The sequence below is a fragment of the Pseudophryne corroboree genome, chromosome 8, assembly GCF_028390025.1.
Source record: "Pseudophryne corroboree isolate aPseCor3 chromosome 8, aPseCor3.hap2, whole genome shotgun sequence".
In the NCBI taxonomy this organism is placed as follows: Eukaryota; Metazoa; Chordata; class Amphibia; order Anura; family Myobatrachidae; genus Pseudophryne; species Pseudophryne corroboree.
In genome coordinates, this window is record NC_086451.1 from 9,027,111 (window position 1) to 9,042,894 (window position 15,784).

The following is a 15,784-nucleotide window of genomic DNA, read 5'->3' on the forward strand; positions in this document are numbered from 1 at the left end:
CCTGATCGCAGCAGCAACTTTGTTAGGTAATGGGCAAAACCATGTGCACTGCAGGGGGGGCAGATGTAACATGTGCAGAGAGTTAGATTTGGGTGGGTTATATTGTTTCGGTGCAGGGTAAATACTGGCTGCTTTATTTTTACACTGCAATTTAGATTTCAGTTTGAACAGCCCCCCACCCAAATCTAACTCTCTCTGCACATGTTACATCTGCCCCCCCCCCCCCCCCTGCAGTGCACATGGGCCCTCATTCCGAGTTGTTCGCTCGTTATTTTCCTTCGCATCGGTGTGATTTTCCGCTTACTGCGCATGCGCAATGTTCGCACTGCGGCTGCGCCAAGTAAATTTGCTAAGAGGTTTGGTATTTTACTCACGGCATTACGAGGTTTTTTCTTCGTTCTGCTGATCGTAGTGTGATTGACAGGAAGTGGGTGTTTCTGGGCGGAAACTGGCCGTTTTATGGGAGTGTTTGAAAAAACGCTGCCGTTTCAGGGAAAAACGCGGGAGTGGCTGGCCGAACGCTGGGTGTGTTTGTGACGTCAAACCAGGAACGACAAGCACTGAGCTGATCGCACTGGAGGAGTAAGTCTCAAGCTACTCAGAAACTGCAAAGAAAAATCTTTTCGCTATATTGCGAATACTTCGTTCGCTATTCTGCTAAGCTAAGATTCACTCCCAGAGGGCGGCGGCTTAGCGTGTGCACTGCTGCGAAAAGCGGCTAGCGAGCGAACAACTCGGAATGAGGGCCTTGGTTTTGCCCATTAGCTAACAAATTTGTTGCTACGATCAGGTCCGAATTTGGCCCTTTATCTCTCTATATTGTTCAGTGTATGCCATGTAATCCTATATGTTGTTTCCCATGTACGGTGCTACGGAACCCTAGTGGTGACTTACAGATAGAAGATAAATAATAGTAATATACACAAGCAATCTTACCAAGAAACAACATTTCTTACCTTAAACTATACTCATAGATCACCAATTTACTATGATTATTTATCATTATTAGGGTGCTCCAGGGGAGAGAGGACAGCCCGGGAAAGCAGGGGTGCCGGGCAAAGTGGTAGGTATAAGATGGGTTGCATCATAAATTAAAGACCCTATTCAGGTTGGATCGCAAACTTGAGAGAACGCAATCCGGCCAATTTTCGAACGACTGCGCATGCCCAGCGCTCGGATTGCGTGTGCGCGACTGCGATTAGCGATTATTTCTGCAAGCGCATTGTGCTTCGTCGGAATCGCATTTTGATTGACAGGAAGCCAGTGTTTAGGGGAAGAAACGCAGGCGTGGCAAGGCGTTTTTTGGGTGGGTCTTTGATGTCAGCGATGACCACTTCCAGCCTCTTGCGTATGTAGAATTGTGGACGACCTCGCCTGGTGCAGATGGAAAAACTCTTTGATGTTCTGGTATTTGCGTATGGTTATGCGATCATATCGCACATTGCGATGCTTTGACAATTTCTGCAGTGGGCGTTTTTTCTCTATTTCTGGGCGGCGACTATTTGATCGCAGTAACTGCTTTTTAGCGAGATTGGCAATCCAACCTGAAAAGGGTCCTAAAAAAGCTTCAATCTAATCAGGGGCGGAAAAGGACATCAACATTTGGGTTATGGTCTGTAAATAATGTTCCGACCTCCCAGGCCACAATCTCTCATTACTGAGCCCCATTCACCTCCAGTCCCCGTACCGACCGCACCCCCACCCCCTGTGGCAGAACTAAGGGGGAGGGGTTCCCGCCACTGACCTGGTGCTTTATGACACTGTGACTGAAAGGGATAATTTAACACCTGTGTATCTGTCTCCTAGGGGCCTATCGGTAATCCAGGACCAGCGGGGAGACCTGCGCAGAAGGGAGAGAAGGTGCGGCGTAATAGCGGTGATGTAATGCTTGTATATACATTGTACAGACGTGTGTCCCTCGTATAAGTGTGCCCATTCTCTCAGATGACTTCCCACCACTGTCTGATCTCCCCACCTTGTGTTTCCTTCCTTCATGAAAGGTTTAGGCCTGGTAATTTTCTCCATGATGGCCCAATTTCTTCCCCGTTGTCTCTATCATGGTGACTGGCCGCACAACAGTCATGAAGGATAATGATCTTGTCTATAATTATGTCCGTGTTAGAAAATCTGTATGACAGAGGGTATGGTCCAGCCAGGTACTGTGACTGTGCCTCTGTAAGAACATCAGTGGCCTCAGGGGGAATTGCTGGCTCGCCAGCCCTCACCTGACACCTGGATTGGGCCAAAAATTCCTGCACGGTTGACAGTATTCAAGGGTCTCTGGCAAAGTGAAGACCGTGACTAACTAAAATGTTTCCCCTGCTGCACTGTGGGGCTACAACATCATGGAGGCTCCATGATGGAGCCAGAAGAATGGACCAAAAGGCAAGGCAGGAGAACTTTGCAGATAGCTCTTCCCAACGTCAGATGGCCATGGGTCCCAAGAGGTTAAAATGTGTGGGTGGCTGAGCTGGGCCATACTGGACAACCAGTAGTTACGACCCTGCTTGTCATTTAACTTTGGCAACTTACCTCTACCTCTTTTCTCTTTGAGCTACCTGTGAGCAGCTTTGTCCATCTGCTGATCTCATCGAATTTCTGTGTCACCATAGTCCACCTGTAACAGGCCCGCGCTCTGTAATATCGCTACTGATCCAAAACAAACCAAATTCCCAGTGATAAATCTGAACAGATCGGGACTTTTATTGGTAATGCCAAGAGACTCCGGTTGGAAATGGTACGCTTCAGCCTTATGTGTGCGGACATCTTCCCACCTCACTAGCCGGGCTCCATTTGGTCTGGAAGGGACATACCTAGAGCATGGAATGGTTGGCTCTTGCCTAAACTGGCCAATTATATCTTAGCTCCTTGGCTTAGCGTAAAAGAGCATAAGGAGTATAGCCAACATACAGTACCTCGTCGCTGTCCCGCTTTCCCTGCCAACCCCACCCTGAGTCTTTACAGCAAGCAGTTGTGTCTCACTGTGATGTGACCAGTGCACATGTATGTACCACATGTTATCCTGTGGTTCCTTCTCTTGCAGGGAGACCGAGGGAAATCTGGCCGTCCTGGACCTCATGGGGCGCATGGCAGGAAGGTATCTGATCTTCAGATGCATGCCAGGGAACTGGGCAGAAATGGAATAAGACTTGTTAGAACGTGGGCCCTTTACCACATGCGTGTGCACAGCAAAAGCTACTTTAGCGTGTTCATAGTGGCATGAAATCGGCTATATGCCCTTTGCACCTGCACATAGTAGTCCAGATAAAAATCAAGATGGCCGCTCTGTGAGTGTGCACGGAATTTGTCTGAACATGGTATGGGGTGCAGCTATATAATAAATACAGTATAATACATTATTTCTAACCATCAGAAAACAAGCAGACTATCTGAGTATAATAAAAGGATAAAAGATTAAACTGACACTTATTTTTCTTTAATGCGTCTAGGGTAAAAGGGGTAAAGCAGGTCCGAGACCACCACGTGGACCTCATGGCCCCAAGGTAAGAAAAACTAGTCCTTCGAAAAGTCCATGTTGCCTACACACAAGGCAGCCATTTTGTTGTCTGAACTGGTATTTATGAGAACGGGACCCACTAATTCCCTAGGAGACATCACTGAGGCATTAGTGGAAATCCAGGCCACCCATTCACCATGAACTAGTTGCACCATCCTGGTGCCTTAATTCTCAGCCGTATCAGTGGCGCTTAGCGTGAATTGAATTCTCATGAATGTTGGTACAGTCCACAAAATGGCTGCCTTCACCACTTGGAGGCATCAGGTATGTGTTGATGAGTTTCCTTAGTCTAGAGTAGAAATAGTTTCTTTCTATGTGATTCACTTAGGCATCTATTGCAGGGTGCGAAAGGAAGACAGGGACCAGATGGGCCGCCGGGGCCGAGAGGACCGTATGTGAGTATTGATGTGCTGACCATAGTTATCTGAACGTTGGTGGTTCACAGTCCTCAGCTACCACTTTGTGTCTCCTCAGGGTATTCCAGGACTCAGGGGACAGAAAGGGGAGCCAGGGTCCAAAGGGCTAAAGGTAAAAGTCCAGGGCTAAATACAATAAAACCATATTGAATTATAGGTTGGTTAGTTGATATGTTAATGTCCTTTTAGATCACAATTCTACAGTCTCTGGTACTGTGCAATCGGGCCCCGGGTTCCGTTTCCGACCATGGGTCTAATTCAGACCTGGTCGCAAGCATGCGTTTTTTGCACTGCTGCGAGCAGGTAGTCGCCGCCTACAGGGGGAGGGGGTAATCGCTGTGCAGGGGTGCGAATGCATGTGCAGAGAACTGCACAAACAAAAGTTTTTGCAGTCTCTGCACAGCTCAGAACTTATTCAGTCGCTTCGATGATCCGGCCTGGAGCTGACGTCAGGAACCCTCCCTTCAAACGGCTGAACACACCTGCGTTTCTTCAGACACTCCCTGGAAACGGTCAGTTGACACCCACAAACGGCCTCTTCCTGTCAATCTTCTTGCGATCGCCGGTGCGATCGCTTTCTTCGTAAAATCCGTCGATCCCCGTCACCGGTGGGCGACGTTCCTGCACATTGCGGTGCATGCGCATGCGCAGTTCAAACCCGATCGCACCACTGCAAAAAAAACTAGCTTGCGATCGTGTCTGAATGACCCCCCAGGGGCATTGTCAGAGTGGAGTTTTTTATGTTCTTCCCACCATCCATATATGGGTGTAGTAGGTTATGCCGGCGGACGGGCTCCCGGTGCCCAGCATAGCGGCGCCGGAATCCCGACCGTCGGCATACAGACAGCTGGGCGAGCGCATATGAGCCCCTTGCGGCCTCGCTGCGCTCGCCACGCTGCGGGCACGGTGGCGCGCTATGCCACGCTATTTATTCTCCCTCCAGGGGGGTCGTGGACCCCCAAGAGGGAGAATAAATGTCGGTATGCCGGCGGTCGGGATTCCGGCGCCGGTATGCTGGGCGCCGGGAGCCCGGCCGCTGGCAAACAGAAGACCACCCTCCATATATATATATATATATATATACAGTACTGGTAAAGTAATTGTGTCCTGAGTACATTGCCCCAGGTTATGTTCCTGCTGTGGGGAAATTGGGTTGTGCATTCCTTGGTGCCAGGGACTGATATCCATTGTCCAGGACTGTGTAATATTGCGGTGCTAGATAAATAAAGGCTAATAATTACCAATGGCCCAGGCCATCAGATCCAATTTCTGGGAGAGTAACCTGTCCACTTATCTGCAGGGTGAACTGGGCATGGATGGACCATTCGGACCACAAGGAGAACACGGAGAGAAGGTTGGAGGATTCTATCACCAAACACACGGGAATTCTCCAGCTGCTTCTTTACCAAAAAAATCTTATTTTTTTCAGTTTTTTGTTGTTGTAGGGAAATCAAGGTCCTACAGGGGACACTGGACCTCCAGGAGAGAATGGAGACGAGGTACAAAGCTTTATCATTAATAATAAATAAACAAGGATGCAATGCATGTTGCTAAACTCCTAATTAATAGTAATGTTCTTTGCAAAACATTATGAATATTGTGTTACTTTATGGATGAAATAGAGCATGTCTGAATGCTGCTGCTTTTAACTCATCTGTTTGAAGATAGGCCGAGCAACGTAATCAAGAGAATTTGTAAAGACAAAACCGTGATACAATCATTACAATAACTCGGAGCTATTCTTGATTTTCAGCCTGGAGCAGACTGGTGGCTTGGTCCCCTAGCATTTTTTTTTATTTTTATTTAAGTTATAGAGCCTTGTGGACCCTGTAATATGATAATAAATTAGGTTCCCATGATGGAGTACCCTATCTATGTCTGGGGTCACAGAGTGGGGCTAGAACCTCTAGAGGAACTCTAGAGGGAGCATTGCAGTCCAACAGCCCAATGTAGCTTCCAAGTTGTAGGATCATTGAGCTCGTTCCTGGGTTGGCTATCCAGACAGCTCTTCTTCCTTGTGGGCTGGAGGAAGGTCACCGGGGACAGCTGTAGGACCACTGAACTCGTTCCTGGGTTGGCTATCCAGACAGCTCTTCTTCCTTGTGTGCTGGAGGAAGGTCCCCGGGGACAGCTGTAGGACCATTGAGCTCGTTCCTGGGTTGGCTATCCAGACAGCTCTTCTTCTTTGTGGGCTGGAGGAAGGTCACCGGGGACAGCTGTAGGACCATTGAGCTTGTTCCTGGGTTGGCTATCCAGACAGCCCTTCTTCCTTGTGGGCTGGAGGAAGGTCACCGAGGGACAGCTGTAGGACCATTGAGCTCGTTCCTGGGTTGGCTTTCCAGACAGTTCTTCTTACTTGTGGGCTGGAGGAAGGTCACCGGGAACAGCTGTAGGACCATTGAGCTCGTTCCTAGGTTGGCTATCCAGACAGCTCTTCTTCCTTGTGGGCTGGAGGAAGGTCACCGGGGATTGAGCATAGCTAAACTGATGTTCCCTTCTGTACAGGATAATGCAGAAGACACTATTGACACAGATGACACTAGAAGGGCCGCGCTGAGGTTCCACCTAATGCTATAGATATCCAATAAGTTTAATGCTCTATTAACCAAATAGATTTCTAACCCATTGTTTCTCAACAGGGCGTCATTGGGCCTCCTGGACCGCAGGGTTTCCCAGGGACTCAGGGACCCCCGGTAAGTGCTAACCACATGAAGGACACCTGGGCCCTTATACTGGGTACAGTCTATTGCTCATTCCTATCTCTTCTCTCTTGTTTTACGATCAGGGCCCAGAAGGGATTCAGGTGAGCGTCCGGTGTATCTACATCACCTGTTTAATGACATTGTCCCAGTCATGACCTATTCCTCATTGTATGTTTACCTGTATATACAGGGACCGAAAGGATTCCAGGGAGCAGAGGGACCACAGGGGCCACCGGGACCCACAGTGAGCATTACATACCCACAGCCTAAACTTGGCCCCCGCTAATTCTGCTGTATGCTTATACAAGGATCTGCTGTGTTTCTATTTTATAGGGACCTCCTGGGGCACCTGGACCACCGGGACCATCCCTCAGCATAAGGGCCCAGAGTTTAAGGGTAGGTGCATTCTACTGTGCAGAGTTTATAAAGGCTGATTGTAAGCTCTTCAGACTAGGGAATCCAATAACACAATAAACCAGACTGCATTACAGAAGGTCAACACCGCTAATGATCACAAATCCCCAAATAGCTGTGGTGTTGGCAGGGGCGTGGTATTGGTGGGAAATGGCAGTCGTGACCAGATTGCAGAACACCAGGGGACACTGGGATTTGGGTTTGGCAAATGTTTAGTGGATTTCCAAACAAGCCTTCACTACACGTGCGCTGGAAAAGGCTCTCTGGTATAGCCGCCCCCACTGATCTCCATGGAATTGGGGGGGGGTGCCGCGAGTCCACGCCCCCCTGACTTGCGGCACGCCCCCGTACATTGTGTCAGTGCACCCTCCGTGATGCGCTTGTTCACAAATGCCCGGACCGAAACGGAGCCCCAGTCCGTCCCTGGGCACGTGCCTAGGGGTGACACTTGTTGGGGGGCGGCACTTGGCTGCTTGTTTTAGTACTGCCTGTCCGAAGTTTACCAGTAACTAGTAAATATTCCCACCCTAATGTACCATACGCTACACACAGGACACGCACAGACTGCCCCTAGAAGTTGTCATCCATATGTACAAACAAAATGTCATAGCAGTGCCGTAACTAGACATTTTAGCGCTGTGTGCAAGAAACAGCATCAGCGCCCCCCATCCCCCCGCCATGTTTTGAAAATAAGAATTTACTCACCGGTAATTCTATTTCTCGTAGTCCGTAGTGGATGCTGGGTACTCCGTAAGGACCATGGGGAATAGACGGGCTCCGCAGGAGACTGGGCACTCTAAAAGAAAGATTAGGTACTATCTGGTGTGCACTGGCTCCTCCCACTATGACCCTCCTCCAGACCTCAGTTAGGGAAACTGCGCCCGGAAGAGCTGACACTACAAGGAAAGGATTTGGGACCCAGGGTAAGACTCATACCAGCCACACCAATCACACTGTACAACTTGTAATAACCATACCCAGTCAACAGTATGAACAACAACTGAGCCTCACTGAACAGATGGCTCATAACAGTAACCCTTTAGTTAAGCAATAACTATATACAAGTATTGCAGACAATCCGCACGTGGGACGGGCTCCCAGCATCCACTACGGACTACGAGAAATAGAATTACCGGTGAGTAAATTCTTATTTTCTCTGACGTCCTAGTGGATGCTGGAATCTCCGTAAGGACCATGGGGATTATACCAAAGCTCCCAAACGGGTGGGAGAGTGCGGATGACTCTGCAGCACCGAATGAGAAAACTCAAGGTCCTCCTCAGCCAGGGTATCAAACTTGTAGAATTTTGCAAACGTGTTTGACCCCGACCAGGTAGCAGCTCGGCAACGTTGTAATGCCGAGACCCCTTGGGCAGCCGCCCAAGAAGAGCCCCCTTCCTCGTGGAATGGGCTTTTACTGATTTAGGATGCGGCAGTCCAGCCGCAGAATGTGCAAGGTGAATCGTGCTACAGATCCAGCGAGCAATAGTCTGCTTAGAAGCAGGAGCACCCAGCTTGTTGGGTGCATGCAGGAGAACAGCGAGTCAGTATTTTCTGACTCTAGCCGTCCTGGAAACATAGATTTTCAGGGCCCGGACTACATCCAGCAACTTGGAAGCCACCAAGTCTCGAGTAGCCGCAGGCACCACAATAGATTGGTTCAAATGAAATGCTGATACCACCTTAGGGAGAAATTGGGGACGAGTCCTCAATTCTGCCCTGTCCATATGGAAGATCAGATAAGGGCTTTCACACGACAAAGCCGCCAATTCTGACACACGCCTAGCCGAAGCCAAGGCCAAATATATATATGACCACTTTCCACGTGAGATACTTCAACTCCACGTTCTGAAGTGGCTCAAAACAATGGCCCTCATTCCGAGTCGTTCGCTCGGTAATTTTCATCGCATCGCAGTGAAATTCCGCTTAGTACGCATGCGCAATATTCGCACTGCGACTGCGCCAAGTAATTTAACAATGAAGATAGTATTTTTACTCACGGCTTTTTCTTCGCTCCGGCGATCGTAGTGTGATTGACAGGAAATGGGTGTTACTGGGCGGAAACACGGCGTTTTATGGGCGTGTGGATAAAAACGCTACCGTTTCCGGAAAAAACGCAGGAGTGGCCGGAGAAACGGGGGAGTGTCTGGGCGAACGCTGGGTGTGTTTGTGACGTCAAACCAGGAACGACAAGCACTGAACTGATCGCAGATGCCGAGTAAGTCTGAAGCTACTCTGAAACTGCTAAGTAGTTTGTAATCGCAATATTGCGAATACATCGTTCGCAATTTTAAGAAGCTAAGATTCACTCCCAGTAGGCGGCGGCTTAGCGTGTGTAACTCTGCTAAAATCGCCTTGCGAGCGATCAACTCGGAATGAGGGCCAATGTGATTTTAGGAAATCCAACACTACGTTGAGATCCCAAGGTGCCACTGGAGGCACAAAAAAGGGGCTGAATATGCAGCACTCCCATAACAACGTCTGAACTTCAGGCAGCGTCTTTCCTAGCCTTGAACAGCGTAGGAATCACTTCATCTGGAACGCCCTTTTCCGGTAGGGTCCGGCGTTCAACCGCCAAGCCTTCAAACGCAGCCGCGGTAAGTCTTGGAACAGACAGGGCCCCTGCAGTAACAGGTCCTGTCTGAGAGACAGAGGCCATGGGTCCTCCGAGATCATTTCTTGTAGTTCCGGGTACCAAGTTCTTCTTGGCCAATCCGGAACTACGAGTATAGTTCTTACTCCTCTCTTACTTACTATCCTCAGTACCTTGGGTATGAGAGGAAGAGGAGGGAACACATAAACCGACTGGTACACCCACGGTGTCACTAGTGCGTCCACAGCTATCGCCTGAGGGTCTCTTGACCTGGCGCAATACTTTTTTAGCTTTTGTTGAGACGGGACGCCATCATGTCCACCTGTGGCCGTTCCCAACGGTTCACAATCTGCGTGAAGACTTCTGGATGAAGTCCCCACTCTCCCGGGTGGAGGTCGTGATACTCCGCCCATCAGAGAATCCTTGTGGCTTCTGCCAACGCCATCCTGCTTCTTGTGCCGCCTTGTCGGTTTACATGGGCAACCGCCGTGATGTTGTCTGACTGAATCAGCACCGGCTGGTTTTGAAGCAGGGGTTCTGCTTGCCTTAGGGCATTGTAAATGGCCCTTAGGTCCAGAATATTTATGTGTAGGGAAGGCTCCTGACTCGACCATTGTCCTTGGAAGTTTCTTCCCTGAGTGACTGCTCCCCAACCTCGGAGGCTTGCATCCGTGGTCACCAGGACCCAGTCCTGAATGCCGAATGTGCGGCCCTCGAGAAGATGAGCACTCTGCAGCCACCACAGCAGAGACACCCTGGCCCCCGGGGACAGGGTAATCAGCCGATGCATCTGAAGATGCGATCCTCACTTGTCTAACAGGTCCCACTGAAAGTTCCTTGCAAGGAACCTGCCGAAGGAAATTGCTTCGAAAGAAGCTACCATCTTTTCCAGGATTCGCGTGCAATAATGCACCGACACCTGTTTTGGTTGCAGGAGGTCTCTGACCAGAGATGACAACTCCTTGGCCTTCTCCTCCGGGAGAAACACCTTCTACTGTTCTGTGTCCAGAAACATGCCCAATATCAGCAGACGCGTCATAGTAACCAGCTGCGACTTTGGGATATTCAGAATCCAGCCGTGCTGTTGTAGCACTTCCTGAGATAGTGCTACTCCGATCAACGACTGCTCCTTGGACCTCGCCTTTATAAGGAGATCGTCCAAGTACGGGATAATTATAACTCCCTTCTTTCGTAGGAGTATCATCATTTTGGACATTACCTTGGAACACACCCTCGGTGCCGTGGACAGACCAAACGGCAACGTCTGGAATTGGTAATGGCAGTTCTGTACCACAACCTTGAGGTACTCCTGGTGAGGTGGGTAAATGGGGACATGTATGTAAGCATCCATTATGTCCAGTGACACCATAATATCCCCCTCTTCCAGGCTTGCAATAACCGCCCTGAGCGATTCTATTTTGAACTTGAACTTCCTTATATAAGTGTTCAAGGATTTCAAATTTAGAATGGGTCTCACCGAACCGTCTGGTTTCGGTATCACACACCTTGTGGAATAGTAACCTCGTCTCTGTTGAAGGAGAGGAACTTTGATTATCACCTGCTGGAGGTACAGCTTGTGAATTGCCGCCAGTACTACCTCCCTTTCCTTGGGAGTAGCAGGCAAGGCTGATTTGAGGTAACGGCGAAGGGGAGACGTCTCGAACTCCAGCTTGTATCCCCGAGATACCTGTAGAACCCAGAGATCCACCCGTGAGCGAACCCACTGGTCGCTGAAGTTCCGGAGACGGGCCCCCACCGCACCTGGCTTCACCTGTGGAGCCCCAGCGTCATGCGGTGGACTTAGTGGAAGCAGGGGAGGATATTTGTTCCTGGGAACTGGCTGTCTGGTGCAGCTTTTTCCCTCTACCCCTGCCTCTGGGCAGAAAGGACGCGCCTCTGACCCGCTTGCCTTTCTGAGGCCGAAAGGACTGTACTTGATAATACGGTGCTTTCTTAGGCTGTGAGTGGACCTGAGGTAAAAAGGTCGACTTCCCAGCTGTTGCTGTGGACACGAGGTCCGAGAGACCGTCTCCAAACAATTCCTCACCCTTACAAGGCAAAACTTCCATGTGCCTTTTAGAATCAGCATCACCTGTCCACTGCCGAGTCCATAATACTCTTCTGGCAGAAATGGACATTGCATTAATTCTAGATGCCAGCCGGCAAATGTCCCTCTGTGCATCTCTCATATATAAGACTACGTCTTTAATATGCTCTATAGTTAGCAAAATAGTGTCCCTGTCAAGGGAATCAATGTTATCTGACAGGGAATCAGACCAAGCTGCTGCAGCACTACACATCCATGCTGAAGCAAAAGCAGGTCTCAGTATAGTACCTGAGTGTGTATACACAGACTTCAGGATAGCCTCCTGCTTTCTATCCGCAGGCTCCTTTAAGGCGGCCGTATCCTGAGACGGCAGTGCCACCTTTTTTGATAAGCGTGTGAGCGCTTTGTCCACCTTAGGGGATGTCTCCCAGCGTAACCTATCCGTTGGCGGGAAAGGGTACGCCATTAGTAACCGCTTAGAAATTACTAGTTTCTTATCTGGGGAACCACACGCTTCTTCACACAATTCGTTTAACTCATCAGATGGGGGAAAAGTCACTGGCTGCCTTTTCTCCCCAAACATAATACCCTTTTTTGTGGTAACCGGGTTAATGTCAGAAATGTGCAACACATTTTTCATTGCCGTAATCATACATCGGATGGCCCTAGTGGATTGTATATTTGACTCATCCTCGTCGACACTGGAGTCAGACTCCGTGTCGACATCTGTGTCAGCCATCTGAGGTAGCGGGCGTTTTTGAGCCCCTGACGGCCTCTGAGATGCCTGGGCAGGCACGGGCCGAGATGCCGGCTGTCCCAAAGCTGCGTCATCGAACCTTTTATGTAAGGAGTTGACACTGTCGGTTAATACCTTCCACATATCCATCCACTCAGGTGTCGACCCCGCAGGGGGTGACATCACACTTATCGGCACCTGCTCCGCCTCCACATAAGCTTCCTCATCAAACATGTCGACACAGCCGTACCGACACACCGTACACACACAGGGAATGCTCTGACTGAGGACAGGACCCCACAAAGTCCTTTGGGGAGACAGAGAGAGAGTATGCCAGCACACACCACAGCGCTATATAATCAGGGATTTACACTAACACAAAGTGATTTTTCCCTGTAGCTGCTTTACATGTACAGTTTGCACCTAAATTTAGTGCCCCCCCTCTCTTTTTAACCCTTTGAGCCTGGAAACTGCAGGGGAGAGCCTGGTGAGCTGTCTTCCAGCGGAGCTGTGAAGAGAAAATGGCGCCAGTGTGCTGAGGGAGATAGCCCCGCCCCCTTCACGGCGGACTTCTCCCGCTCTTATATTAATATTATGGCAGGGGATTTTTGCACATATATAGTTTTTTAGACTATATTATGTGCTGTTTGCCAATGTAAGGTACTCTAATTGCAGCCCAGGGCGCCCCCCCCCCCCCCCCCCCCAAGCGCCCTGCACCCATCAGTGACCGGAGTATGTGGTGTGCATAGGGAGCAATGGCGCACAGCTGCAGTGCTGTGCGCTACCTTAATGAAGACCGGAGTCTTCAGCCGCCGATTTCCAGGATGTTCTTCTTGCTTCTGGCTCTGCAAGGGGGACGGCGGCGCGGTTCCGGGACCGGACGACCGAGGCTGGGCCTGTGTTCGATACCTCTGGAGCTAATGGTGTCCAGTAGCCTAGAAGCCCAAGCTAGCTGCAAGCAGGTCGGTTCGCTTCTCTCCCCTAAGTCCCTCGTAGCAGTGAGTCTGTTGACAGCAGATCTCACTGAAAATAAAAAACCTAACAAATACTTTCTTTCTAGGAGCTCAGGAGAGCCCCTAATGTGCAACCAGCTCGAGCCGGGCACAGATTCTAACTGAGGTCTGGAGGAGGGGCATAGAGGGAGGAGCCAGTGCACACCAGATAGTACCTAATCTTTCTTTTAGAGTGCCCAGTCTCCTGCGGAGCCCGTCTATTCCCCATGGTCTATACGGAGTACCCAGCATCCACTAGGACGTCAGAGAAATTAATTTTACCTCTCCCCCCCCCCCATCCCGCCCCATCAATCAATCACACGCCGCTAGTTACGGCAGGGCCAGATTAACAATGGGGCGGGTGGAGCTCCAGCTCCAGGCTCCATATAAAAATAGGCCCATCACCATAACAGCATGATGATGTTTAATTGCCCAGGTGGTCACATGGTTGCCATAAATAACAATTGAAATAAAAAAATTAATTTCCTTACAAAGTGATGCTGTTGTTCTACTTTTATGTCTTTTGGGAAACATTGGGGCTTATAGTGTAGGGAGTGTACATGGCCAAATGTCACTGGCCACACTCACACAACATTAGCCACACCTCCTCAACTTCTCACAATAGGCCCTTGATCATTTTCAGTACCAGGCCCATGTGGACCTTAATCCGGCCCTGAGTTACGGGCATCAAAAAATAGGGGTGTGGCTTCATGGAGCATCCATTAGTCACATAACTCCGCATGGTAGTGCCCGTTACTCACACTACGCCGCACAGTATCGTCTGTTACTCACATCACTCTGCGCGGTAGCACCCATTAGTCAAATTACACCACACGGTAGCGTTCATTAGTCACGTTACGCAGAGTGGTGGCATCCATTAGTCGCAATACACAGTGCGATAGCTTCGGTCAATCACATTACACAGCGCTGTAACGTCTGTCAGTCGCATTACACAGCACGGTAGCATCCGTCGTCCACATTACACAGCACGGTAGCGTCCGTCGTCCACATTACACAGCACGGTAGCGTCCATCGTCCACATTACACAGCACGGTAGCGTCCGTCGGCCACATTACACAGCACGGTAGCGTCCGTCGTCCACATTACACAGCACGGTAGCGTCCGTCGTCCACATTACACAGCACGGTAGCGTCCATCGTCCACATTACACAGCACGGTAGCGTCCGTCGGCCACATTACACAGCACGGCAGCATCCGAGTCACAGACAGTAGTACTCCATATATATATATATATATATATATATAAGCAGGGTGGTGAGGGCGGCACTCAGACAGACTTCTCAACATGTAAAAAGGTACTTTATTCGGCCAACATGTTTCGGGGACCAAACCCCGTCCTCAGGGCCAGACAAGGCTCAATGACTAACACAAACACTTATATAAGCAAATACAAAACAGACATTAGTGCAAATCGGACTCACCTGCTCCACGGCGCTGCCGCCCGCCAATCCGTCCGGCCACGCTGACACGTCGCCGAGCGATGACGTCACAGAGCGCCGTCCAGCAGGAGAGTAACCTAGGTAACCGAACGCTACCTCCGCTCGGTCACCTGAAAAGTGCAGAGAGTGCAAGATAAAAACAACATATAAGAATACCATAAAAACATAAGCTGCATACTACATTAAGGAATCAGGGGCAATTGATATAATGGCCATATAAAGCATAGACCCCTTGCCCGCGTAATAATGAAGGAACACACAAGTATATAACAAGCATTAGACATTTAAACAATAATTTGTTAAGGAAATGATGGGTAAACAGAACCTGAGATGACAATAATTTAAAGGAAACATTGGAGCCCAAGGTTCTCGTTGAGCCCCCCGGGTGCCAAGGTCCCTAATTTATGAATCCACCTGGATTCCTTTTGTAAAAGTACTCTGTCCCTATTACCTCCCCTAAGTTTACGAGGGGCATGATCTATTAAAATGGCCCTAATGCTGGCTACCCCGTGTCCCATACGCATACAATGCCGGGCAAAGGGTTGTTCACTTTCTCTTTTCTCAAGTGCCTTTTTTATTGCGCTCCTGTGTAGTGCCATTCTCTCGCGGAACTGTCTAATGGTCTTGCCCACGTAGGCTAGACCACATGGGCACGTGAGGAGATACACCACATGTGTGGTGGTGCGCGTTAAACGGTGTCTAATGGGAATTTTTCGGCCAGTGGACGGGCAATAAAAAAGGCACTTGAGAAAAGAGAAAGTGAACAACCCTTTGCCCGGCATTGTATGCGTATGGGACACGGGGTAGCCAGCATTAGGGCCATTTTAATAGATCATGCCCCTCGTAAACTTAGGGGAGGTAATAGGGACAGAGTACTTTTACAAAAGGAATCCAGGTGGATTCATAAAT

At 49.6% G+C, this 15,784-nt stretch overlaps 1 protein-coding gene across 1 annotated transcript in view; it reads left to right on the forward strand.

Annotated features, from left to right (window-relative positions):
- LOC134948044 (collagen alpha-1(I) chain-like) overlaps nt 1-15,784 on the forward strand; it is a 327,117-nt gene that overhangs the window by 286,639 nt on the left and 24,694 nt on the right. The window contains exons 52-63 of the mRNA XM_063935802.1: nt 1,010-1,063; nt 1,807-1,860; nt 3,044-3,097; nt 3,450-3,503; nt 3,859-3,912; nt 3,992-4,045; nt 5,234-5,287; nt 5,379-5,432; nt 6,573-6,626; nt 6,719-6,736; nt 6,826-6,879; nt 6,969-7,031. Coding sequence (XP_063791872.1) covers nt 1,010-1,063; nt 1,807-1,860; nt 3,044-3,097; nt 3,450-3,503; nt 3,859-3,912; nt 3,992-4,045; nt 5,234-5,287; nt 5,379-5,432; nt 6,573-6,626; nt 6,719-6,736; nt 6,826-6,879; nt 6,969-7,031 — 621 coding nt within the window. The remainder of the gene's footprint in view (nt 1-1,009; nt 1,064-1,806; nt 1,861-3,043; nt 3,098-3,449; nt 3,504-3,858; nt 3,913-3,991; nt 4,046-5,233; nt 5,288-5,378; nt 5,433-6,572; nt 6,627-6,718; nt 6,737-6,825; nt 6,880-6,968; nt 7,032-15,784) is intronic.